Consider the following 26674-nt stretch of genomic DNA (forward strand, 5'->3'; position numbering starts at 1 on the left):
CCAGTAATGGATTACGGCGTGGGACAGAATGATAGACAGGTGAGGGATATTGTTTTTTATTTTTGTTTTATTACAGGAGACAAGGGATTCAGTGGAATTAGGCATTAGGTGAGTATAACTGTATTTCTTATTTTTAAATAAAACAATACTTAACTTTTTTTATTTAAAAATAAAAGACTATTCTGGCTGTGTCTTTATTTACCATATAACTATAGGAATAGTAATGGATAGGTGTTTTATAGACGGTTCTCCATTACTAATCTGTGGGCTTGATGTCACTGGACAATACAAAGGTGACATCAACCCCACAAATATGAACCCCACTTGCCTTTTCTGGGCTGCTATTTTTAGGTGGAGGGGACGCTATACCCCCTGGACCCTTTCCAGCCTGAGAATACCAGCTGGTTATCAAAAATGCAGGGGAACCCATGACGCGTTTTCTTTTTTTATTTACAGCACAGGCGCTGGCTACTGAATAACCCCATAAGACGCTCCTGCTCTCACTGTTAGCAACAGCAGGTGTTAGTTGACCCATCCGGTGACACCAGTGACCTTTAAAAACATTATACCTCCAATCGCAGCTGCACGCTCACGTTGTCATCTGACAGCGTGGGAACCGCAGCTGTCTGACCGGCGGTGATGATTTTTACCAATCATACACATGACAGCGTGACAAACACCCGGTGAAGTCCTTGTTCGGTGTTCACGCCCGAACAATAGGTGTTCGGGAACAGACGCCGAACTTTACAGTTCGGGTTCACCCATCTCTACTGATTACATTACAGAAGCACACAGCTGACAGACATACAGTGCTACACCAAACTGCACTGAACCGAACTCCAAAATAAATGTGAGTTGAAAAGAGTCATCAGAAGTCAGTGTACAGATTCCACAAACCTGGGCTTTATCCCTATCAATCCCAGGATACGAATTTTCTACATGCTTCCTGAGATTCGTAAGCCAGGTAACCCAGGAAGGCCAATCATCTCAGGGGTGGGAACACTCACTGAAACCATCTCAGGGTGGGTAGAAAATGTCCTTAAACCGCTGGTAAGGAAGACAGCCAGCTATTTACAGGACACCACAGACCTTTTTAAAGAAAGCAATCTACAATAGGTCCTTCCGCTAAGAATGCCATCTTAGCCACCATGGCTGTGGAATACCTATATTCAAGCATCCCACATGAAGATGGACTACCTGCCAAATGTTTCTTGAAGCTAATCGGATCCCTTCTGAGTCTGAATTAAGACTCACCAGATTTATCCTCCCACAACTTTTTCTCTTTTGAAGAGGAGATATATCTTCAACGCACCGGAACTACTACGGGCAATAACATGGCCCCCAGTATGCCAACCTTTTCATGGCTAAACTAAAAAATGACTTTTTAGCATCCTGTTTCATCAAACCCTCAGCATATTTCCGTTATATTGATGAAATCTTAATAATCTGGACTATGTCTGAACAAGAACTTCTAAAATTCCATGACAAATTCAATACATTTCACCCCACAATAAACCTGACATTGGACCACTCAAAAAAGTGAAATCAATTTTCAGAATACCACCATAAAAATTCAAAATGGTTCTATCCAGACATTGGTGTCTCAAAACCAAGTGACCGTCCCACATACCTCAGATGTGATAGCTTACACCCGAAACACATTATCAAGTCCATCGTCTACAGCCAGGCCCTTCGGACATATAATCATATCTGTTCCATGAATTTTATTAGATTACACAAAGAATATACAAACAGATAAAAGATGGAAAATGTACATAGAAGCTATGTCACTTAGATACCTCAGCAAATAAAAAGGAGTAATGTGGAGGGTATCTCAAAATCCAAGAAATATGCAACTAGATGGTAACACAATTGCTGCAGGGTAGTACATTGGCTCATAGTAATAGTAGTACTCCTTGAAGCCTAGAAGTTAAGATCAATTGGCCATAAAAGTCAATGATTAACACTCCAATACTTGTATACAAAGTAAGACAATTAAGGTAATTAATGCAGTCACATAGAATACACAAGGAGAATTAAGCAACTACAGACAAGGCATGTAAGGACAAATGACCTAATGGAATGAGGCAGAGCTGGGTATATAACATTTCACAATGTGTACCTCATAATATGAACTTGGGAGACATTTAAACACTTTTTTTCTCTATTTTCCCTGTAACTGGTTCTGGCATATTAGCCCCAGTTACTGGAGAAATTCGGCTCATTCTCCCTCCGTTCAACCAGCGATCAATTGACTTCTGGGTCCAGAAGAGGAAGCACCGCTAATGTTTCCTATTGCTGTATACATAGTGCATGCCTAGTGCTTTTTCACACCTCTTTTCATATTTATCAAGAAAATCTTCAATAAAAAATATTGAAAATGAAAACATTATATTGTCACCTAAAACTCAACGTTACTCTCAAGCCACAGAATCCATGTGCATCCACTGAAAACACTCAGATGTTTGGGACAATTTTCAGTGAAGAAATTCCAGCTACAAGTCTGAAAAGTGTAGATATAAATTGGGAAAAAGCACAAAAAGAGAAATTGGGAAAAGCCTCAGTGAGGCTTGGGTCTTTAAGGACGTCATACATAATATTTCCTACTGTGGATCATTCTTTAAATAATTTATTGCATTATTCCGTTTCTTGCTCACCTCCTTCCTAGAAGGACGAGTTGGACTTTTGAACGAAACCATTGGTTTTGCCATATAGTGTATAGTTCCAAATTTTTTTTTTTTATCCATGTTGACTAAATGCTAAAACTGCCCTGCCGTTATGATTCTCCAGGTCATTACAAGTTCATAGACACCAGACAAGTCCAGGTTCTTTAAGTGGTGACAGAAAAATCCAAACTTCATGAAGAAAAAAAAAAAAAGCGTCATTTTCCGAGCCCCGCAGCATCTCCATTTTTCATAACCTGGGGCTGGGTGAGGGCTTATTTTTTGCGCGCCAAGCTGTCATTTCTATTGATACCATGTTGAGATGGATGCAATCTTTTGATCGCCCGTTATTATATTTTATGTTAATGTTGCAGCGACCAAAAAAAACGCAGTTCTGGCGTTTTGATCTTTTTCTCATTGCGCCAGTTACTGATTGGATTAATTCTTTTAAGATAATGATAAATCGGGAGATTCTGAAAGCAGCGATAACAAATATGAGTATTTTTTTTTTAAATGTTCGAACTCATAGCAGTTCGGCAATAACAACCACAGGGATCTCCTACAGCCACCCTAGTTGTCATGCCAACCCATCAGAGACCCACGGTCATGTGACACGGGTGCCGATGAGCGGAGCCAAGATGTGCATCCGGTTTGCGAGAGTTAAAGGACGCTGTCAGAGATTAACAGCACCATTTAGATAGTTAAAAGCCACAGGTAGCTCACGATTCCACCCTTGGCTGTTAGGGGCACATGACAGTTGATCAGATCAGCTGTCCTGTGCCGGAAAAGGTGCAGGCTCATCGTCGGAGCCCACATCAAAGAGGGGGAGGTGACCTATGATGGACATAGCACGTCATAGGTCGTTAAAGGGTTACAGTATATACTAGAGTATAAGCCGACCCCCCTAATTTTGCCACAAAAAAATGGGAAAACTAATTGACTCGAGTATAAGCCTAGGGTGGAAAATGCAGCAGCTACTGATAAATTTCAAAAATAAAAATAGATACCAATAAAAGTAAAATTAATTGAGACATCAGTAGGTTAAATGTTTTTGAATATCCATATTGAATCATTAGCCCCACATGCTTCATACAGTTCACGATGGCCCCATAAGATGCTCCATACAAAATACACCCCATATAATGCTGCAGAAAGGTTAATAATGGCCCCATAAGATGCTCCATAGAATAATATGCTCCATATAGGTTATGGCCCAATAAGATGCTCCATAGCTTACGGTATGCCCCATATACTGCTCCGAATGGTTATGGCCCCATATGCTGCTGCAAATAAAAAAAAAAAAAAAAGGCATGCTTAATACTTACCTCTCGTCGCTGGGGGCCAGGTGCCGGTATCCTGAGCAGGCGGGGACATCGGCGCGCTATGGGGGATAGGTGCCGGTGTCACCGCTGGCTCAGGCCTCGGCACCTGCGATATTTACCTGTTCCCGCTCCACCGCTGTGTGCCAGTCTGTCTCCTTGGTCTGTCAGTGACTGTTCAGGCAGAGGGTGCGGCGTGCTCTGACGTCACTGCACCCTCTGACCTGAACGTCACAGACAGGACAGGGAGGAAAGAGCAGCGCTCAGCGGTGGAACATGGACAGTTGAATATCGCATATACTTGCTTCCTCTCCTGGCACGGTCTCCGCAGCCCCGCTTCTCCCACGGTCTCCGGCAGCTCTTCCTTCAGCGGTCATGTGGTACCGCTCATTAAAGTCATGAATATGCGCATATTCATGACTTTAATGAGCAGTACCACGTGACTGTGGGAGAAGCAGGGGGGCTGCAGAGACTCGCCGGGAGGGTTAGTTTGATCTGACACCCCCGCCGACCCCCTGGTGTATATGACTCGAGTATAAGCTGAGAGGGGGACTTTCAGCCTCAAAAAAATGGGCTGAAAATCTCGTCTTATACTCGAGTATATACGGTAATTATGTGATGTTTATCAAGGTCAAATATCTCTGTAAAGCACTTTCTAAGTACATTTTCAGCACAATTACGCCTTTTCCCCTTTGTGTATCCTCTTATGGTAAATCAGAGTTGACTGATGTGCAAATTGTTTGTTACACTCTGAACAGGAATAAGGCTTCCCTCCAGTGTGATTTCTCTCATGTGTAACAAGATTTGATTTAAGTGTAAAGCATTTCCCACAAAATGAACATGAAAATGGCTTCTCCCCTGTGTGACTTCGATGATGATCAAGAAGTATGGATTTAGCAATAAAACATTTCCCACATTCAGAACATGAATAAGACTTCTCTGTGTGGATTCTCTCATGTGCAACAAAACTTGATTTAAGTGCAAAGCATTTCCCACAAAATGAACATGTATACGGCTTCTCCCCTGTGTGACTTCGATGATGATCATGAAGTCTGGCTTTAGAAATAAAACATTTCCCACATTCTGAACATGTGTAAGACTTCTCTCCAGTGTGGATTCTCTCATGTGTAACAAGACTTGATTTAATTACAAAGCGTCTCCCACAAAACGAACAAGAAAATGGCTTCTCTCCTGTGTGACTTCGATGATGATCAAGAAGTTTTGTTTTAGAAATAAAACATTTCCCACATTCAGAACATGAAAATGGCTTCTCTCCAGTGTGAGTTTTCTGATGTTGGACAAGATTTGACTTGCATCTAAAACATTTCCCACATTCTGAACATGAATACGGCTTCTCTCCTGTGTGAATTCTCTGATGTTTTGCAACATCAGCTTGATGTATAAAACGCTTCCCGCATTCTGAACATGAATATGGTTTCTCTCCTGTGTGAATTTTCTTATGATTTACTAAAGCTGAATTATCTGAAAAACTTTTTCCACATTCTGTACATGAATACAGCTTCTCTCCTGTGTGAGTTCTCTGATGAGCTAGTAAACCAGATTTATCTGAAAAACATTTCTCACATTCTGAACATGAATACGGCTTCTCTCCTGTGTGGATTCTCTCATGTGTAGCAAGATGTGATTTAATTACAAAGCATTTCCCACAAAATGAACATGAAAATGGCTTCTCGCCTGTGTGACTTCGATGATGATCAAGAAGTTTGGCTCTAAAAAGAAAACATTTTCCACATTCAGAACATGAAAATGGCTTCTCTGTTGTGTGCCATCTTTCATGTATAATAAGACTTGATTTATTTTTAAAGATTTTCCCACATTCTGAACAAGAGTATGGCTTCTCCCCTGTGTGAATTTGTCTGTGTGTATGAAGACTTGAGCTTGTTGCAAAATGCTTTCCACAGGGCCCACATTGAAGCTCTCTGCTTCCTGTCTGATCTGTATTTGTAACATTCTGAGATTGGTTAGGAGACGATTCCTCAGGATTAGGTGGATTACATGTTAGCTCTGTAAAGTTGAAACCTACAGTTTCATTAGGGCTGGTAAGATTTTCTTTTTTAGAATTAGGCTTCATATCTTTATCTTCTAATTTATAATTTGCCGATAACATGAAGCTTCTCTCAGAACAATTATTGTCATTTTCTGTAAGGAATAAAAATACACAATTACAAATGTAAAACAGCAGGGGGGGTAGTTGAATTGGTGCAGCATAGTTTACACCTAAGACACTGACAGTACATTGAGTAGGTTGGACATTGTTTACTTTCACACATTGGTCAGGCAATGCTTACTTTATCACATAGCACTAATTTAATTACTCTGTACTAATGCTCATGATAATGCTAATACCAGGCTCAGGTGAGGACGCTAGAACATTTTGCTTTAAACTTGGGAAAAATCACAATAATATAGGTGTTTCACATACTGCTGAGCCAGCTTTTTTCACTAAAAACACTGGAAAAACTTACAATATTTTTTGCTGATTTTTTGCACTTATTAATTTCCATAGGTGAAAAAAACGTTGCAAAGACGCAGCAAGAAGTGACACGCTGCAATTTTCAAAAAAGCAGAAGTTTTCCAATTCAGTCAGGAAAAACAAAAACAAGCGTCTGCAGGGTGTTTCTGAAATGTCATAGCTTTTGCCGTCACTGTAAAAAGCAGCGTTGTAATTTGCATAAAAAAGCAGCAAAATCGCCCCGTATGAACATAGCCATAGACATAAGACGACACATGCAGTTTCTGATGCATTTTTAAGTGCAGGTTTTTTTTTTTTAACCAAAGACAGGACGTGGATCCTGCAGGAAGGAGAAGCAAAGACCATTTCTTTTGAACCAAAACAAAAAATGAGTTGAAAACTACCACAAAAAAACTGCAGGTGTGATTCTCTAGATGTTTGCACACGTATAAAATAAATGCACCCAAATAAGCCCCTTCTGGTGTCACACTATGGTGAAGTTTTCCCTTCCATTTGTGGTACAGCAAAGGGTGTTTGGCTGGATGGGAGATACATTTCTCCCAGCAGGTTAAAGTTTGGCCGGGATTTTCCCTAAAGACAAGGACCTGCGATGATGTCATGGTCACGTGATCAGCCCATGTGATGTCGACCTCACCTGTGGGTGGAGTTATGGGTATGTAATAGAGGTTGGTATTTGGCACATGGTGAGTGTGTGTGGAAGATACAAGGACTTGGCTGGAATTAGCCTGAATTTGTTTTCTGGACTACGCGTGCTGCAGAGCTTCAACAGCAAGACTTCAAATAACCCGGGGAATGGCACCTGGTGGATGCCGCTGACCAGTCAGCCGCTTAGTTAAGCCCATCCCATGCAAGGGTGAGTCTGCAACCAGTGGTTCTCCAAGCTGGAGTATATTTGTGTTTTTTCATTTCTTTCTGTTAACCTGGTGTTTTAAAGTGACATTACACCACTGAAGTTGGACTCTAAGCCTGTGTGTTGCCTCGTTACTGCAGCCCTGCCACTGCCTACCAGAGCAAATCCCAACACATTCCATGCTCGACATGTAATCCTTAATGTTCAACTCCTTAAATGAGCCAGCATTGACTACATGGAGGATGCTCCCCCTGCCGCCTCCTAGTCTATACTGAATTTATTTTGTTTTACTCATTTATATAGCGCTAATAATTCCACAGCGCTTCACAGACATTGTCACTTATTGCTCACAATCTATGTCCCCTATCAGCATGTCTTTGGAATGTGGGAGGAAACCGGAGAACCCGGAGGAAACCCACGCTAACATGGGGAGAACATAAAAGCTCCTTGCAGATGTTGTCCTTGGTGGGATTTGAACCCAGGACCCCAGCGTTGCAAGGCTGCAGTGCTAACCACTGAGCCACCGTGCTATCCATGAATGAAGCCTGTTAAATCAAACAAGATCTAAAAGGTCGGCCGTTAGGAAAATGTCTGGCTGAGATAAAGAACACACTGTACGGCTTATGCTTTATGTGAGCAAAGGATCATATGTTCAAGTCCCCTTATAGGACTAAGACATATTGTCACACAGTATTCCAAGTGTAAAACAAAGAATTACATGAATTGCAGTTAAGTCTTTAATAACGCAAGAATTTATAGGTTTTGTGCTGTAATTATTTTCCTCCATTTGTACCAAAACTCATTACTTTTATATTTTGCCATCAACATAACTGGGTTCGGCCATGGACAAAGTCAGATGAGGACTGTTTTTTTTAAAAAAATTTTTAACATACAATGTAGTACAATAAGAGGAAAAAAATGCAAGTGCTGTGAAAATTATGAGGGAAAAAAACCAAAAACATGCAATTCCACTGTAATGATGTTTCTAGAAGCTTCGAGAAGTCTCCCCTTTTCTTATCAGGACATTGCAGCCTGCCGTGTAGCTGCAAACTCCCCTTCTCTTCCCCCTACACACACCTGTGTCTTCATGTGCACAGCTCTGTGAAACCTGAAACAGTCCATTTCCTGTGAGCTAGGAATGTTAATTAGCTAAGTGAAAATATGGTCCTTTGTTTAAAACCAAAGGCTGGTTACAGGTATAGGAAATATTAAAAGAAGCCTAGCTCGCACTCCGCTCATGACAGAGATATAATAGTCATATTTCCGTGATCTGAGTGGACCCGGCTTCGCTACGCTGCCTCTGGCGAAGTTCTCGGACCTCCAGAAGCAGAGATATGTATTGCTCCCAAATGGAATGTCCCATATCCCAGGCCAGTTGGAGCTGTGTTTGCATGCTGGCAAGACGTGCGGATGTCTTGGGACGTCTGGCCCCTCCCCCCCAGCCACATGGGATGCCTAAAGAGTCATAAGCAACCGTGAGTGTACTTTCTGTTTTCATCCATTTTTGTTTTATACTTGTATCTGTACATATGTAATGTCTCAATTTATAGCAACTTTTATTTGTATAATCACTGCCCATTTGGGAAATAAATGATAAAATTATTCAGTCTGCCTTCATGCTCTAGGAAACGAACTATGCGCCTTTTTTAGATAATCGCTACTAATTTGGGGCTTGTCACGGACCCTCTTAATTAACTCTTTGATTAAGTAAAGCATGGCTGGTGGCAGCGTGGTGTGCACGGCTGGCTAAGCTAGCTGGCAGTACAGACGGGTCTTACATGCTGAATGAGGGGCTGCGGCCACAGCATTGATAATTTCCTTACTGCAGTAGTCTAGTGGCCCGTGCACAACAAGCAGCCCGTCCGGCGACTAATTATTCTAGGTGCAGTTCCCTGACTGACCTGAGGGTAAGGGGGGCGCCAGAGAGCTGCGAGTTCCAAAGTGGAACTGAGAAAGTGGGATATACATAAATCCCCGCAGTACTTGGAAGGTTGTTAGCAGTGGTGGGGCATCCAAAATACCCCCCTGCAATAAATTGTTAGAGCAAGGTTAGCTTGCTGCATCTTTTGTCACATGGTGCCAGTGGTGGGATAACTAAGATAAGCCCCCACTGTGCCTGTGATAGCCGTGTGCTGGCAGTGTGTCGCGTCCCTCTGTCCGCTGATACACCCGTGTCAGTGGTGGGATTGTGACATATTGGTGACACAGGGTCCGCTGTCCGTCGCGTTTTGGTGGCAGCGGGACCCCCGTTCGTTACATATTGGTGGCAGCGGTGGGCTGTTCATCACATCCACCATTGTTTTCGGATTTTGTGTGACAAAAATGACTCCGCTCCACAATTTTCCAGGTCAGTACAATTCCACCGATACAAAACTTGTTGTGTTTTTATTATTTTAGTGATGCAAAAAACAAAACAAAAAAAGAAAACAAAGCAAAAAAAAAACAAAAACATTTTTCATGCCAAGTTTAGGTTTTTCTTGAAACAATTTTACAAGGTTTATAAGAGGTTTTGATTTTTCTTTTTACTGTAATTTTTGGGGGAATCAAGTACATTTAATTTTTTAATTACCCAGTAATGCGAGTCACTGATTAGTGGCACAGTGGCTGCAGGACGCACGCACGGAGGTGGCGCAAAAGAACAAAAATGCCAAAAAACAAGCGATCAAGTAAGGATCGACGCTTGGTCTCATAAGGGAGACGGAGAAGGGGTTAGGGAGAGGGGAAGGCAACGAGCACAGTACGAGCCCTGGTGCAACGATCACAGTACGAGCCCTGGTGCAACGAGCACAACGCTGGTGTAAGCGCTCAGCGTAGAGAGCAGGATAAATGTGAGCCAAGCCTTACTGCGATCTCTGGAAGGCAAAATGAACAAATCAACAGCAGGTGAATTGGTTTTATTTTTTACTCCGTTCCTTGTGTGGTATAAGTGATTAGACAACTTTATCCTTTGGGTCGGTGCAATTACAGTGATACCAGATATATATTGTGTTTTTATACTTGGCTGCTGTCACACACTAAAAGACTTTTTTTTCTGGCATAAACTAGTTTTTCCATCACCATATTTTTAGAGCTATAACTTTTCCTTGCTTTGGCCCACAGAGTCATGTTTTGCTGTTTTTTGCGGGACAAGTTGACGTTTTTATTGATACCATTTTCGGGCCCATGCCATTTTTTTGGCACTTTCTATTCCGATTTTTGGGAGGCTGAAAGAACAAAAGCAATTAAAGAATTTTATTTTTATCCTGTTCCGCGTGTGGTAAAATTAATAAGGCAGTTTTATTATTCGGGGTAGTATGACGGTAGTAGCGATACCACATTTATATTTTTTTGGGGCTTTTATGCAATAATAACTATTTAATAAAAAGAACTTTTTTTTGCATCACTTTATTCTGAGAGCTATAACTTTTTATCTTTCTGCTGATGGAGCTGTGTGGCGGCTCGTTTTTTGCAGGACAAGGTGACATTTTCAGCAGTTCCATGTTTATTTACAGTCATCTTTTTTATTGCGCTTTATTCCATTTTTTTCTTAGCAGTGAGATGATAAAGCATTGTTATTTGTCTCATTTTTTTCTTTTACAATGTTCACTAAAGGGGACAGTTTTATAGTTTGTGTCATTTTGGACGCGGCGACACCAAAATCTGTGTACTTTTATTCTGTATTTTTTTTTTTTTCATTTTTACAATTTTTTTTACTTTGTCCCACTATGGGACTCATTACTTGCAGGCTGACCGCTTGTACAGCATGGGGATTCAGGAGCTTTCCTATGCTGTACACACTGCCAGCGCTGCACTGACAGACTTGTTGAATCACGCACTAAGTTTGCTAGCTCCGGAGACCTGGATCTCGTCATGATGACATTGGGTCACCATCGCATGATCAGCCCCTTGCGATTAGGGGGCGCCGATACAAGAGCAGATGAGGATACCTCCCTCTGCCCACTCTTGAAATGCTGCCATCGATTTCGATTGGGGAGTTAAAGTGCCTGGAGCGGTGTGGCACTGAGTAACCGGTGTCATGCATCTCCTATGCATGGGCAATCGCCATGATGTATCCATACGTCCAAGGTTGGTAATTACCAGGCAACCTGGACATATCGATACGTCAAAGGTCGTGAAGGGGTTAAAAAAAAGTTATTGGTCTCTGAAAATAGTGACTAAAAAAATAAAATAATGTTTTTGTAAATTAATATCAAATCATATTGACCCCCAAAATAAAGATCAAATGTGAATTACACCGAATGGTGAACGCAGCTTAGCAATAAAATATCTCTATGCCCCAGTACCGCTATTTTTCATTCTGCCTCTTAAAGATTGTAGTAATCAAAAAATCTAATGTAACAAAATATTGCAAATGAAAACGACATCTTGTCACACAAAAAGTAACAACTCCGATTACGGAAAATGTTCTGGACCCCAGAATATAAAATCTAATAAATTCACTGTATGAAGAAATAACGAAAGTGATGATACAGTCATGGCCAAAAGTATTGACACCCCTGCAATTTTGTCAGATAATATTCCGTTTCTTCCTGAAAATGATTGCAAACACAAATTCTTTGGTATTATCTTCATTTAATTTGTCTTAAATGAAAAAACACAAAAGAGAATGAAGCAAAAAGCAAAACATTGATCATTTCACACAAAACTCCAAAAATGGGCCAGACAAAAGTATTGGCACCCTCAGACTAATACTTGGTTGCACAACCTTTAGCCAAAATAACTGCGACCAACCACTTCCGGTAACCATCAATGAGTTTCTTACAATGCTCTGCTGGAATTTTAGACCATTCGTCTTTGGCAAACTACTCCAGGTCCCTGATATTTGAAGGGTGCCTTCTCCAAACTGCCATTTTTAGATCTCTCCACAGGTGTTCTATGGGATTCAGGTCTGGACTCATTGCTGGCCACCTTAGAAGTCTCCAGTGCTTTCTCTCAAACCATTTTCTAGTGCTTTTTGAAGTGTGTTTTGGGTTATTGTCCTGCTGGAAGACCCATGACCTCTGAGGTAGACCCAGCTTTCTCACACTGGGCCCTAAATTATGCTGCAAAATTTGTTGGTAGACTTCTGACTTCATAATGCCATGCACACGGTCAAGCAGTCCAGTGCCAGAGGCAGCAAAGCAACCCCAAAACATCAGGGAACCTCCGCCATGTTTGACTGTAGGGACCATGCACTTTTCTTCGAATGCCTCTTTTTTCTCCTGTAAACTCTATGTTGATGCTTTTGCCCTAAAAGCTCTACTTTTGTCTCATCTGACCAAAGAACATTCTTCCAAAATGTTTTAGGCTTTTTCAGGTAAGTTTTGGCAAACTCCAGCCTGGCTTTTTTATGTCTCGGGGTAAGAAGTGGAGTCTTCCTGGGTATACTACCATACAGTCCCTTTTCTTTCAGATGCCGACGGATAGTATGGGTTGACACCGTTGTACCCTCGGACTGCAGGGCAGCTTGAACTTGTTTGGATGTTAGTGGAGGTTCTTTATCCAACATCCGCACAATCTTGCATTGAAATCTCTTGTCAATTTTTCTTTTCCGTCCACATCTAGGGAGGTTAGCCATAGTGCCATGGGCTTTAAACTTCTTGATGACACTGTGCACGGTAGACACAGGAACATTTAGGTCTTTGGAGATGGACTTGTAGCCTTGAGATTGCTCATGCTTCGTCACAATTTGGTTTCTCAAGTCCTCAAACAGTTCTTTGGTCTTCTTTCTTTTCTCCATGCTCAATGTGGTACACACAAGGACACAGGTTGAGTCAACTTTAATCCATGTCAACTGGCTGCAAGTGTGATTTAGTTATTGCCAACACCTGTTAGGTGCCACAGGTAAGTTACAGGTGCTGCTAATTACACAAATTAAAGAAGCATCACATGATTTTTCGCACAGTGCCAATACTTTTGTCCACCCTCTGTTTGATGTTTGGTGTGGAATTATATCCAATTTGGCTTTAGGACTATTCTTTTTGTGTTTTTTCATTTAAGACAAATTAAATGAAGATAATAATACCAAAGAATTTGTGTTTGCAATAATTTTCAGGAAGAAACGGAGTATTATCTGACAGAATTGCAGGGGTGTCAATACTTTTGGCCATGACTGTACATCTGGTACGGCCGTAATTGTACAGACGCACGGAATTGTTGCGGAAGTAAATGGGAATTTAGGAGGCTGCAATCAGGCGATCCTAGAATTTTGGAAGGGGAGGAAGACCAGCGAGGACTCAGACTTTAAGGTTGGACTTCAGAAAGGACTTCTGGACCCAGAAAGAGGGTAGGAAAGGTCCAATGGCTGGATATCCTAAAGGACAGAAATGTCCAAAAAGAATGGGAGATTTCACTAAATGAGATTCTCACTGTACAATCGGTAACAATCCCCCCCAAAAAAGGACAAATTGGAAGAATTTAAAGAGACCAGGATGGATGAGCACAGAACTTAATCACTTGTTAAAAAGGAAATGTATACTAAATGGAAAGAGGGGGGCATATCTAAAAAAAAAAAAAAATATAATGCTGCCTGCAGGGAAGGCAGGGCAAGAATTAGAAGAGCTAAAGCCAGTAATGAAGTGAGGCTGGCTTGCAAAGGACACGAAAAGCAGTAAAAAATGATTTTGGGGTATGTAAAAAACCAAGAGAAACGTCCAAAATGATAAAGGATTTTTACAGGATGAAAAGGGTGAAGTGGTCAAAAATGATGTTGAGAAGCCAAACTTTTAAATTTCTATTTTACACCTGTCTTCTCTAAGAAAGCAAATGTAACATCAACTAATCTTCACGGGGGACATCGAAGGAATAAAATAACCCACTCTATCCATAAAAAGAGAAATGGTGAGGGAACACTTAGCTAATTTACATCTCCTTTTCCAGATGAATTACATCATAGGGTACTGAAAGAGTTAGCAGAGGAAATTGCGGAATCACTAGCCAGAAACTTTGAAAACTCCTGGAGAACAGGAGAAATCCCAGAAAATTAGAGAAAGGCAAATGTTGTCCCTATCTTCAAAAAAGGAAAAAAAATGGAGCCCGAAAATTACAGGCCAGTGAGCCTTACTTCCATACCAGGAAAGATCTGTGAAGAAATTATTAAACAGCATGTATGTAAGTACTTGGATAAGAACACAGTAATTGACAAGAGCCAGCATAGGTTTGTAGCAAACAAGTCATGCCAGACTAATCTAATTTTCTTCTACGATGGAATCACTGACTGGGTGGATCAGGGAAATGCGGTAGATATAGTAGATCTCAACTTCAGAAAAGCAGTTAATTATCTCAATCTATCTGTTGGGCAGCGGTGTCCACGCAGTGCCGTGAGGAGGCTGTGACCAAGGAAAGTTCAAGTAAAACATAGTTTTAATGTTCAAACTTAAAAACAAAAGAAATGGTATCCTCCGGATTGCAGCCGGGTAACAAGACAGTCCGCAAATATGCGTCTGGTTGCCGAGAATGACTGCACCACCGGAACACACTGCGGGGTGCCAGGAGTTTGCTCTGCTGGGCTCTGTGTTCCCTCACACAGGCTGAGTTTTTGCAGGTTGGTGAGCGGTCTGCAAAGTAGGGTAAGTCCTATGAGGAACGATTAAATAATATGGGAATGTTTAGCTTACCAAAAAGGCAAAGAGGAGACTTATTAGCGATCTACAAATATCTGAAGAGCTGTCACAGTATAGAGGAATCATCATTATTCTCATTTGCACACGGAAACACAAGAACCAAATGGAAAGAAACTGAAAGGGAGAAGCTACAGACCTCAATTTTCAGTAAACCAAGAGGAATAGACTTATCTATATGTTCAGTTTTGAATTTATGTGTTTGTTCTTTATTTGGTCAAAAAAAAAAAAAAACACTTTTGTTGGTATAAGCCTGTAATATTTACTTTTAAGTTGATATTTGTTGTAACAGATTGCGCTGTTATCCTGGATGACAGAAATGATATGTTGAGTACACATTGTCCAGGCCAGCTAATTAGTTGACTTGCAAAACAGAGGAGGAAAAACTATGCAAATTGATTAAATAATCAAATCACGCAAGTGAATCTAATCAAACCTGCCCCTTGACCTGTGAATGATGGATTGAAAGACAATTGTGAAATATATAAGGAGACTTTGCCTCTAACATTAGATACCTCCAGTCATGCAGACAGCCAAAAGACCCAGATATATATAAAAAAAAAAAGAGACTCTTTACAAGACAGCAGCCAAGACATCATGGCTCCATCATGACGGACACAGATTTGACATTCTACAGGATGCCAGCTTAAGGGACCACGGCCCTGGCTGAAAGAATGCTGTTCTGCTCCATTGACCATCAATGTACCATGGATACATTTGGGGTAGTCAGGATTTGGACCCACCGATCACCTGAGCCCCATGGATAAGCTTGGGAAAGCCAGGGATGGGACCCACCGGTCACCTGGCTCCAGTGAGAGGTTTGGAGAAGCCAGTACGCGACCCTCCGGTCACCAGGTCTTGTAAACCAATGGACTCTGTCCTCTTCCTAAGCTTGTCGTTACATCCTCTATGTGTGCGTGCCACAGGTGGGGTAGTCGGCCCTGGAAGCTCTGATATAACAGCTGCGCTAATGCCGGTGGGTCAGCATAAGGGTGAGACTCTGTAATGTGCACCATTTTGGGTACTGTGCTGGGACTGTTCTGTGTTATCTGCCTGTTTTGTGGTTCAATAAAGTATTGCCACACTGTTTTACCCTCACCCTGTGTTGTCTGAGTAGTATTACGCCCACGGTAAAAGGAGAGCAGGCGTGCGGTGTTATGATTCCTTGTCCAAGCGGTTTCAACTAGCAGATTAAGACACCCGCTGACCTCCCTGTGTCCACACAGACACGATGACCCTGGAGGTCACATCCAACTGTAACATTCTATGATTCTATGAGTGATATCACCGTGGTGAATGGGGTCACATTTAATGTGTTTGAAAGAAAAAAAGAAGCCAGAATTGCTGTTTTTCTTCTATTTGTTCCCCTGAAGAATTTATCAGTTATTAAGTTTCATCTACCACCGATGCGAGAAACAATGCTTTGTAGGAAGGACCCGAAAATAAAGATATCAGAAACTTCACAGAAGTGAAAACCATCTGACTCAGGACAGCGCTCGTCCTCACAGACCATTAAATTTTATTTCACAGACGACTGAGGAAAAATATAAAAAATAATAATCGCTGTAGTGTTCAGAGCTGAAGCAAGTGGTAAAAGTGACAGGAACGAGACCTATGAAGGATGGACGAGTAACTGGTGCAGCAGAGTCCACAGAACACCTTGTAGAGGACGTCTCTGCGCTCCAGCTCCCTTATATCCTGCCCTGTACATGACTCTGTGTAGAGCTCCTGCCCATGTGTCACTTATACAGTATATATATATTACACAGCTATGAAGGATGGACGAGTAACTGGTGCAGCAGAGTCCACAGAACACCTTGTAGAGGACGTCTCTTCACTCCAGCTCCCTTATATCCTGCCCTGTACATGGCTCTGTGTACAGCTCCTGCCCATGTGTCACTTATACAGTATATATATATTACACAGCTATGAAGGATGGACGAGTAACTGGTGCAGCAGAGTCCACAGAACACCTTGTAGAGGACGTCTCTTCACTCCAGCTCCCTTATATCCTGCCCTGTACATGACTCTGTGTAGAGCTCCTGCCCATGTGTCACTTATACAGTATATATATATTACACACCTGTGGAAACATCTCCTGGAATCTCCTCCTTCCAGTCACTCACACACGGCTGATCGCCCCTCGTCATCGCTTCTTCTTCTTCGGTCTCGTCCTTCACTTTAATAATAATCAGATCTTCCCCCTGATACATTAGATAGAACAATAAGTACAATATAAGACGAGTGGGAAAATAAAAAAACCTCCAAAATCAGTGACTATAACTATGGGATCAGGAAAGCCCCCAACCCTCCATATAGAGCGCCATCTACCTGATGGTCCTCCGGGATGTTGTGATTCTCCTCTGGACAGTCCTGGGGATACAGAGGACGGGGACATCTCTCTGGTGGATTTCTCCTCCTGGATCCATCTGTGGAGACACAACCACATAGTGACTGACTACACGGCCCCCTGTATATCTATACACCAGAAACTTCTATCAGCACCAGTATTACTATGTTGGGGTCTTCTCCACAAAAATGAGGGTCCCATGGATTCTAGTGTAGACCTGAAGTGGACAATGGCCTATGAGAGAAAATGGATGGCAGGAAGTCCTCTTTATAATATTTTTACAAATGTCCTGTTGGACAAAGGATTCATACAACTTCCACCATTAATATACACTAACATGTATTAGAATTAGAGAAATATGGATTTTTGTGATAAACTCACCGTAAAATCCTTTTCTCCGATACGCTCATTGGGGGACACAGGACTGTGGGTGTATGCTACTGCCACCAGGAGGCTGACACTAAGTGAACACAAAAAAATGTTAGCTCCTCCTCCGCAGTATACACCCTCACACTGGCTGATGGCGAAACCAGTTTGGTGCAAAAGCAGTAGAACAAAAAACAAAATCAACCTTAACACAGGTAACAACATGTCTAGAAAACCCACCTACTAAAAAACAAAAAGGAGCCATCCGGCTAACAGGGTGGGTGATGTGTCCCCCAATGAGTGTCTCAGAGAAAAGGATTTTACAGTGAGTACCACAAAAATCCATATTTCTCCTTCGCCTCATTGGGGGACACAGGACTGTGGGACGTCCTAAAGCAGTCCCTGTGTGGGAAGTTGACTCAACGGTTTAAGCCATAAGCACCTACTGTCTAAAGGTGCGCCACCACTGCCTGGAGAATCCTTCTACCCAGGCTTGCATCTGCTGAAGCCCGAGTATGGACACTGTAGTGTTTGGAGAATGTGTGCAGACTGGACGAGGTTGCCTCCTGTGGTGCAGTGACCACTATGTCCACTAGGGGGCGCTGTGTGGGTGTCCCAGGACGGGCCTACAGGCATATCTATTGTGGTAATAGGTATAGGATGCTGAATGACCGCTATGTATCCCAAGGTAGGTGGCCTTGAGATGCAGGCTCGAGTATTGATCAGCAGAGGTACTGCTGACGTTTCCATTACAATGTGTCAGGGAAGCCTGTGTGTGGATGTGTGTAATAGGACCTTTAGTGAGGTCATAGCCATGTGATCACCTGTGGGAGTGGTTATGGGCCATATAAGGTACCTGAGGTCTGGTCACATGAGAGAGAGCGCATGGATCTGATTGGGCCATGTGGAAGGTCCAGGCAGGCCTAGGTGGAGGAAGGTGGGCTACCTTCCTGAAGACCACGTGCTGAGGCTGCTGACCCGGTGAGGCCTATGTATGCTGGCTGTATGTGAGGAGGGATAAGCCTCCTGTGTTTTGCTGAGGCTCCAGGACTGAGCCTGAAGTAATGGACATTTTTATGCTTGCTTTTGCCTGAGCTAAAGGCTATTCCTGTGTCTGGCTGCAGATAGAGCTCTGCTATGGACACTGCCCTGGCCTGTGTGTCAACAGGAGCTGAGGGAACACAGCACAGCTAAGGACTGCTTATGTTGTTTTGACTGCTGTGAAGGCTGGAAACCCTGTTTTGTTACTGTGAGGTTTATGGAGCAAATAAACCGAAAGGACTCGTTTTAACTCTGAATGTGCCAGTGTTTACCTCCAAGACCTGCAAAGTGGGTAATCCCCGTCCACTCACATGGTGGAACGCTACACTCCTTGCAAACCTGTTCTGCTGAAGACTGGTGCCGAAGAACCCAAGAGGCGCCCACCGCCCGAGTGGAGTGTGTCCTGATCCCTGCTGGAACAGATGCACCTCTGATGCAGTAAGATTCCTGAATCGTCAGACGAATCCACCTGGCTATAGTCGATCTTGAGGTAGCGAGTCCTTTCCTGCGACCCTCGGGGAGCACGAACAGCGTGTCTGTCTGACGAAAGGATGCTGTCCGAAACACATACCTCCTGAGAGCTCTTACCAGATCCAGCGTATGAAGAGCCTTTTCCACATGGTGTACCGGGGCTGGGCAAACAGAGGGCAAGACAATATCCTCATTAATATGAAACGAGGAAACGACTTTTGGCAGAAACGGAGGAGCTGGCCTGAGAACCACCTTATCCATGTGGAAAATCAGAAACGGGGCTCGGCGTGATAGAGCCGCCAGATCCGAGATCCGCCTGATCGACGTTATAGCCACGAGGAACACCACCTTTCAGGAAAGGTATGCCAAAGAGTCAACCTGTAGCGGTTCGAATGGAGATTCCTGCAGAATGCATAAGACCAAGTTAAGGTCCCAGGCATCCAGGGAGGCCTTATAGGGAGGTACCACGTGGGAAACCCCCTGGATGAAGGTTTTTACCTGCAGATTGGTAGTGATCCTGAGCTGGAACAGGACGGATAAGGCAGATATGGAGAAATGCTAAAATGTTGGGGATGGAGAATCTCAGCGGGGAATGACCGCGGTCCCTGCACCATGCAAAGACAACCTTCTAGGCGTGGTGGTAGATACGTGCTGAGGTGTGTTTCCGGGCGCTAACCATTGTAGCGACCACGTTCTGGAAGAACCTGGCCTGGGTCAGAATTCAAGATTCAACGGCCAAGCCGTCAAACACAGGGCCCAAGTTCTGGTGGCAAATCGGGCCCTGGGAAAGCAAGTCTGGGCGCTCTGGCAGCCGCCAGGGAACATCGGCGATTAGCTGCACTAGATCTGCGTACCATGCCCGACGAGGCCAATCTGGGGCAACCAGAATTACAGGGACCCCCTCTGCCTTGACCTTCCTGATGACCTTCGGAAGCAATGGCAGCGGGGGAGATAGGTACGGGAGGCGAAACTGGTTCCATGGCTGAACCAACGCATCCACGGCGATTGCATGTGGGTCCCGGGACCGAGCGACAAACATAGGCACTCTGTTGTTTAACCTGGAGGCCATCAGGTCTACATCCGGAGTTCCCCAAAGTTGGCAAATTTGCTGGAAAACTTTGGGGTAGAGCGACCACTCCCCGGACGCAAGTCCCTGCTGGCTGAGGAAGTCTGCCGCCCAGTTCTCTTTGCCCGGAATGTGGACTGCCGAGATCACCAATTGGTTTCTCTCGGCCCAGCAGAGGATATGCTCCACTTCGTGCATGGCCGCTCTGCTGCGGGTGCCCCCCTGATTTATGTAAGCCATGGCCGTGGCATTGTCTGATTGAATCCGGACGGGGCGGCCTGCTAGAAGATGATGAAAATGCTGCAAAGCCAGCTCATATTTCCAGAAGGTTGATCGGGAGGCGTGATTCCCGAGGCGACCAACGTCCCTGGACTGTATGGTGGCGAAAAACTGCTCCCCAGCAGAGGAAACTGGCGTTGGTCGTGACCACCAGCCAATGGTCCGGGGGAAAAGGCTTCCCCTAAAGAAGGGAGGAGCTCATTGTCCACCACCTGAGTGCCTGCCTGACCTGCGCAGAAAGCCGTCACCGGTGGTCGAGAGTAAGCGGGTTCTTGTCCCAAGATGCCAAGAGGGTGTGCTGCAGGGGACGAAGATGGAGTTGGGCAAACAGAATTGCCTTTATTGCTGCCACCATTTTCCCTAACACCCTCATGCAAAAACAAATGGTATGAGGGACTGGTTGGCATTGTGCCTGGACTCCCTGCTGGAGGGCTAGGGCCTTGTCCCGAGGGAGAATTACCAACCCTCGGGAGGTGTCAAAGATCATCCTAGAAAGGAAATCTTCTGAGTTGGAACAGGGGATGACTTTTTCAGGTTGATTAGCCAACATAAGTGGGAAAATGCACCTAGCGTGATATTGACGCTTTCCTCGGATGCTCGAAAAGACGGGCTCTTGACCAGGAGGTCATCCAAGTATGGCAAGACGACTATGCCCCGGGAATGCAGGATGGACATGACAGCCGTCATGACCTTTGTGAATACTCTGGGGGCAGTGGCTATCCCGAAAGGCATGGCTGCAAACTGGTAATGTAGGTCGTTGATAGCGAAGCGTAAAAATCTTTGATGCGGGGGGAAAATGGGGATGTGCAGGTAGGCGTCTTGGATGTCGATAGAAGCCAAATATTCTCCCCTTTCTATGGCAGATAAGACCGAGCGGAGAGACTCCATCCAGAAATGTCTGACCTTGACAAATCTGTTCAGAAGCTTCAGGTCCAGAATGGGCCTGACAGCTCCGTCCTTTTTGGGGACCACGAACAGGTTGGAATTGAAACCTTGAAATTTCTCGCTTTCCGGTACGGGAATAATAACTCCATTGTGCCGGAGTGATTCGATGGCTCTGAATAAAGCCCGTGCACGGATTTCCCCTTTGGGAGGACGAGAAAGAAAATTTTTTAATGGGGGGTGTTTGATAAATTCTAAATTGTACCCCAAGGACACCAGCTCCCTTACCCACGTGTCATGTACCTGCCTACTCTGCTGGTGTCGACCGGAAATTGCCTAGAGTCGCTTGGCTGAAAATCTGTGGGACCAAGATCCCCTTGATTTGGGCTGGTGGGATCGCATCCTCCCCAACGGGTTGGCTCTATACGAGATTTGACGATCTCTGTCCTGATTAGGTCGACCTGAACTGGCGGGGTTGGCCGCTGCGGCCCACCTGGAGTTGATAAAGGATCGAAAACGCACCTGAATCTGGTGACAAAATGGCTACTTAACCCTCTGCTGAGTGAGAAAGCTGCTCTTCCTACCTGTGGTGTCAGAAATGAGCTGGTCTAGCTTCTCACCGAATAATCGGCCACTCTGATAAAGCAAAGAAGTTAGGAATTTCTTGGAGGTTGAGTCTGCCTGCCATGTCCTCACCCACAGTGCTCTCCTAATGGAAATAGCATTCACGGCAGCGAGTGCTGCGCAGTTAGCCACATCCAAGGAAGCATTAATCAAGTAGTCTCCAGCCAAAGCGATCTGATTTGCGATCACAGCTACCTCTGATGGCAGGTTCATAACCTGCAGGGCTCTGTTTAATGACTCTGACCAGGAAACCATGGCCTTAGCTACCGAAGTTGCCGTGAACAAGGGAGAGAGTGCTGATCCTGATGCTTCAAACACAGAGCGAGCCAGGCTCTCTGAGACGGTCAGTGGGGTATTTAATATAGTAACCATTAGGTAAGGATAACAGGGTTTTAGAGGTCAAACGCGACACGGATGGATCTACAGTCGGGGATTCTGCCCACTTTTTACAAAGATCAGGAGCAAATGGGTATCTTGCATCGAGCATCTTCTGCCTTGAGAAACATGTGTTTGTCCGCTCCCTGTGTCGTTGCACTTTGTCCTCAAACTCTGGGTGAGTGCAAAATACACTGTGAGGCCGTTTGACCCGTTTCAATGACACCTTGTGACCTGAGGTCAAGGTGGATTCGTCAATCCCCAGGGTTTGGTTGACGGCCTCGATGAAGCTGTCAACTGTCTCCTGGTAACCTGATGTATCCAAATTGAGCGTCCCGTCCAAATCGTAATCCGAGTTTTGCTCGCTATTGTACAATGGTGAAGGTGAGCGAGAGGCGGAGCTCATGGAAGCCGAGGCACCAGCCGGATCGGGAGACGCCGTGTGGGTTCATTTCCCCCGCGTATGCCTAGAGTGAGAGCGGCACCTGCTCCTGTGAGGTGGAAGATCCCTCCAAGACAGGCGAGCCGCTGTTCCTGCCCTATCTGGGGCTTGAAAAGACTCGATTGCTCTCGTAAGTGACGCCCTCCCCTGCGACAGAGAGAGCCCATTCAGGGGGGCCCGGTACACTGGGCTCGGTCACAGGGGAGGGCTCCTGGGCGGCTGGGGGGGTGTAGCACTTACCCCAGTCCTGTGCCCTCTGAGCGTCCTGGAAAGGCTGCAGAAGGATGTGCGGCTGCTCCTGACTTCAAAATGTGTTCCTTGGCGAGTGGGCGGGCCCGCCGGAAGTAAACGCGTTGTTGGGGCGGGACTTCCGCCCGCGGCCTTGCACTGGCCAAAGCCGGAGACTAAATTTCCGGCGTTCGCCCGGGGACACGGGGGCGGGCCCGCTGGAAGTAGACACGACTGGGGACAGGGCTTCCGCCCGCGGCATAGCACAGGCCGAAGCCGGGGGGTAAAGTGTCGGCGTCGGCCAGATGATACCGGGACGGCATCGTGCCGAGATGTCGCGGGCCGGGATGACGTCAGGCGCTTGTGGAGGCTGCCCAGCCCTGCGGGAGAGGACGTCGGGCCGTCATACAGGCCAAGGGGAACGCTGCTGCAGGAGCCCTCCCAGCCTACCCACCTTGCTCCCTGCACCGATCCTGCATGGAGCGCTCCAGCTACCAGCTTTGCCAGGTTAGAGGGGGGGCTGTATAAAGGATGAGAGGGACCGTCTGCCTCTTTCCACCACCGCAGTCTTTGCACTGGTGATGCAGTGGGGCATGCACGGACTACACCTGTGCCTCTGTACAGCCTATGGTTTCTATACCTTAGGGTGGTCAGGGCTGCGCCCGGCATCGTGTCCCACGTTGTGGGAGATGATACCTGGAGGCGACACTCGCACGTGTTCGCCCACTGTTGGTTTGCGGAGTTCGGACCCTTTCAATAGGGTCCGTCGCCCCAATCTCATCTTCATGGTAATAAAAAATGTCTGGAGAAGCCAGACGTGTGCCTCCTAAGGACACTAAGCATTAACTGGTTTCGCCTTCAGCCAGTGTGAGGGTGTATACTGCGGAGGAGGAGCTAACCTTTTTTTGTGTTCACTTAGTGTCAGCCTCCTGGCGGCAGTAGCATACAGTCATGGCCAAAAGTTTTGAGAATGACACAAATATTAATTTTTACAAAGTCTACTGCTTCATTTTTTCTAATGGCAATTTGCATATACTCCAGAATGTTATAAAGAGTGATCAGCTTAACAGCAATTACTTGCAAAGTCAATATTTGCCTAGAAAATGAACTTTATCCCCCAAAACACATTTCAACATCATTGCAGCCCTGCCTTAAAAGGACCAGCTAACATCGTTTCAGTGATTGCTCCATTAACACAGGTGTGGGTGTTGATGAGGACAGGGCTGGAGATCAATCTGTCATGATTAATTAAGAATGACACCACTGGACACTTTAAAAGGAGGCTGGTGCTTGGCATCATTGTTTCTCTTCTGTTAACCATGGTTATCTCTAAAGAAACACGTGCAGTCATCATTGCACTGCACAAAAATGGCCTAACAGGGAAGAGTATCGCAGCTAGAAAGATTGCACCTCAGTCAACAATTTATCGCATCATCAAGAACTTCAAGGAGAGAGGTTCCCTTGTTGCCAAAAAGGCTCCAGGGCGCCCAAGAAAAACCAGCAAGTGCCAGGACCGTCTCTTAAAAGTGTTTCAGCTGCGGGATCGGGCTACCAGCAGTGCAGAGCTTGCTCAGGAATGGCAGCAGGCAGGTGTGAGTGCATCTGCACGCACTGTGAGGCGGAGACTCTTGGAGCAAGGCCTGGTCTCAAGGAGGGCAACAAAGAAGCCACTTCTCTCCAGAAAAAACATCATGGACAGACTGATATTCTGCAAGAGGTACAGGGAGTGGACTGCTGAGTACTGGGGTAAAGTCATTTTCTCTGATGAATCCCCTTTTCGATTGTTTGGGACATCTGGAAAACGGCTTATTCGGAGAAGACCAGGTGAGCGCTACCACCAGTCTTGTCTCATGCCAACTGTCTAGCATCCTGAAACCATTCATGTGTGGGGTTGCTTCTCAGCCAAGAGAATGGGCTCTCTCTCAGTCTTGCCTAAAAACACAGCCATGAATAAAGAATGGTACCAGAATGTCCTCCAAGAGCAACTTCTCCCAACCGTCCAAGAGCAGTTTGGCGATCAACAATGCCTTTGCCTTTTTCAACATGATGGAGCACCTTGCCATAAAGCAAAGGTGATAACTAAATGGCTCAGGGAACAAAACATAGAGATTTTGGGACCATGGCCTGGAAACTCCCCAGATCTTAATCCCATTGAGAACTTGTGGTCAATCATCAAGAGACGGGTGGACAAACAAAAACCTTCAAATTCAGACAAAATAAAAGCATTGATTTTTCAAGAATGGACTGCTATCAGTCAGGATTTGATCCAGAAGTAGATTGAGAGCATGCCAGGGAGAATTGCTGAGGTCCTGAAGAAGGGTCAGCACTGCAAATATTGACTTGCTGCATTAACTCATTCTAACTGTCAATATAACCTTTTGCTACTCATAATATGATTGCAATTATATTTCTGTATGTGATAAAAACATCTGACAAACACACATAAAAACCAGAGGGCAGCAGATCATGTGAAAAATAGGTATTAGACCTACCGGTAATGATGTTTCCAGGAGTCCATCCTGACAGCACCATGGAGGACGTCCTCCTCCTCCTTACAGGGACAGGAAGCACACGAGAGGTTAAAGTTCACGTCCCACCCCATCTCCCTCAGTGATTTAACAAGTACCGCAAGGTGGATGATGCTAGTAATAGTTTAATGAAACAATCATATTACAGCATATGACATATCAAAATACAACATAGCATAACGTAACAGGGAGGGAAGTACCCGTGCTGTCAGGATGGACTCCTAGAAACATCATTACCGGTAGGTCTAATACCTATTTTCCAGGACGTCCACCTGACAGCACCATGGAGAGTACCAAAGCACCTCCTCAGGGTGGGATTACCGCCTGGAGAACTTTTCTCCCAAATCCGGTCTGTTGACCCGCTAACACATCAAGCTTGTAGTGTTTGCAGAATGTATTAAGATTGGCCCAGGTTGCTACTCTACAGATTTGGTCAACCGAGGCCCCCGCCCGTTCAGCCCATGAGGCTGATACCGCCCTCGTAGAGTGGGCTTTTATGGACCCTGGCGGGCTAACGCCTTCGGCTTGGTAGGCGTCAGAGATTACTGAGGTAATCCAGCGTGCGATAGACGCCTTAGAGGCTTTCTTCCCCTTATTTTTACCCCCAAAAAGGATGAACAAGTTTGGGTCAATGCGCCAACTATTGGTGGCTTCTAGATAGTCTAGCACTGCGCGCCTCACATCCAGCGAGTGAAGACGCTGTTCTTTTTTATTACAGGGATTGTCGCAGAACGATGGTAACACTACCTCTTGGTTTAGATTCTTTGAGGAGGCTACCTTCGGGGTAAATGCCGGGTCTAACCTTAGGATTATACTATACTCTCTTATCTGTAGATATGGGTCCTTAGTGGACAGGGCCTGGATCTCCCCTATTCTTTTGGCCGTGGTAATGGCTACTAGGAAGGCCGTTTTACGGGTGAGGGCAGAGATGGTTATTTTCTCCCTTAGAGCATAGTGGTCTGTACAGAGGGACCTGAGTACCAGGCCCAGATCCCACGGCGGGGTAAGCTGCCTAATCGTTGGGCGCAGGTGCTGCGTGGCTTTTATAAATCTTATTACCAAGGGATGAGCAGCTAGCTGGTAATCGAAGAAGGCGCT

General features: G+C 44.9%; 1 protein-coding gene across 1 annotated transcript in view; it reads right to left on the bottom strand.

The window, feature by feature from the left end:
- Positions 1-26674, bottom strand: part of LOC141074951 (uncharacterized) — a 132676-nt gene that overhangs the window by 83985 nt on the left and 22017 nt on the right. Inside the window, exons 3-5 of the mRNA XM_073562280.1 lie at positions 17256-17353; positions 17008-17128; positions 4782-6142 (exon numbers count right to left, since the gene is read on the bottom strand). Coding sequence (XP_073418381.1) covers positions 4782-6142; positions 17008-17128; positions 17256-17353 — 1580 coding nt within the window. The remainder of the gene's footprint in view (positions 1-4781; positions 6143-17007; positions 17129-17255; positions 17354-26674) is intronic.

Source organism: Dendrobates tinctorius, unplaced genomic scaffold, assembly GCF_039654945.1.
Source record: "Dendrobates tinctorius isolate UK_male_01 unplaced genomic scaffold, ASM3965494v1 ptg000342l, whole genome shotgun sequence".
NCBI classification, from domain to species: domain Eukaryota; kingdom Metazoa; phylum Chordata; class Amphibia; order Anura; family Dendrobatidae; genus Dendrobates; species Dendrobates tinctorius.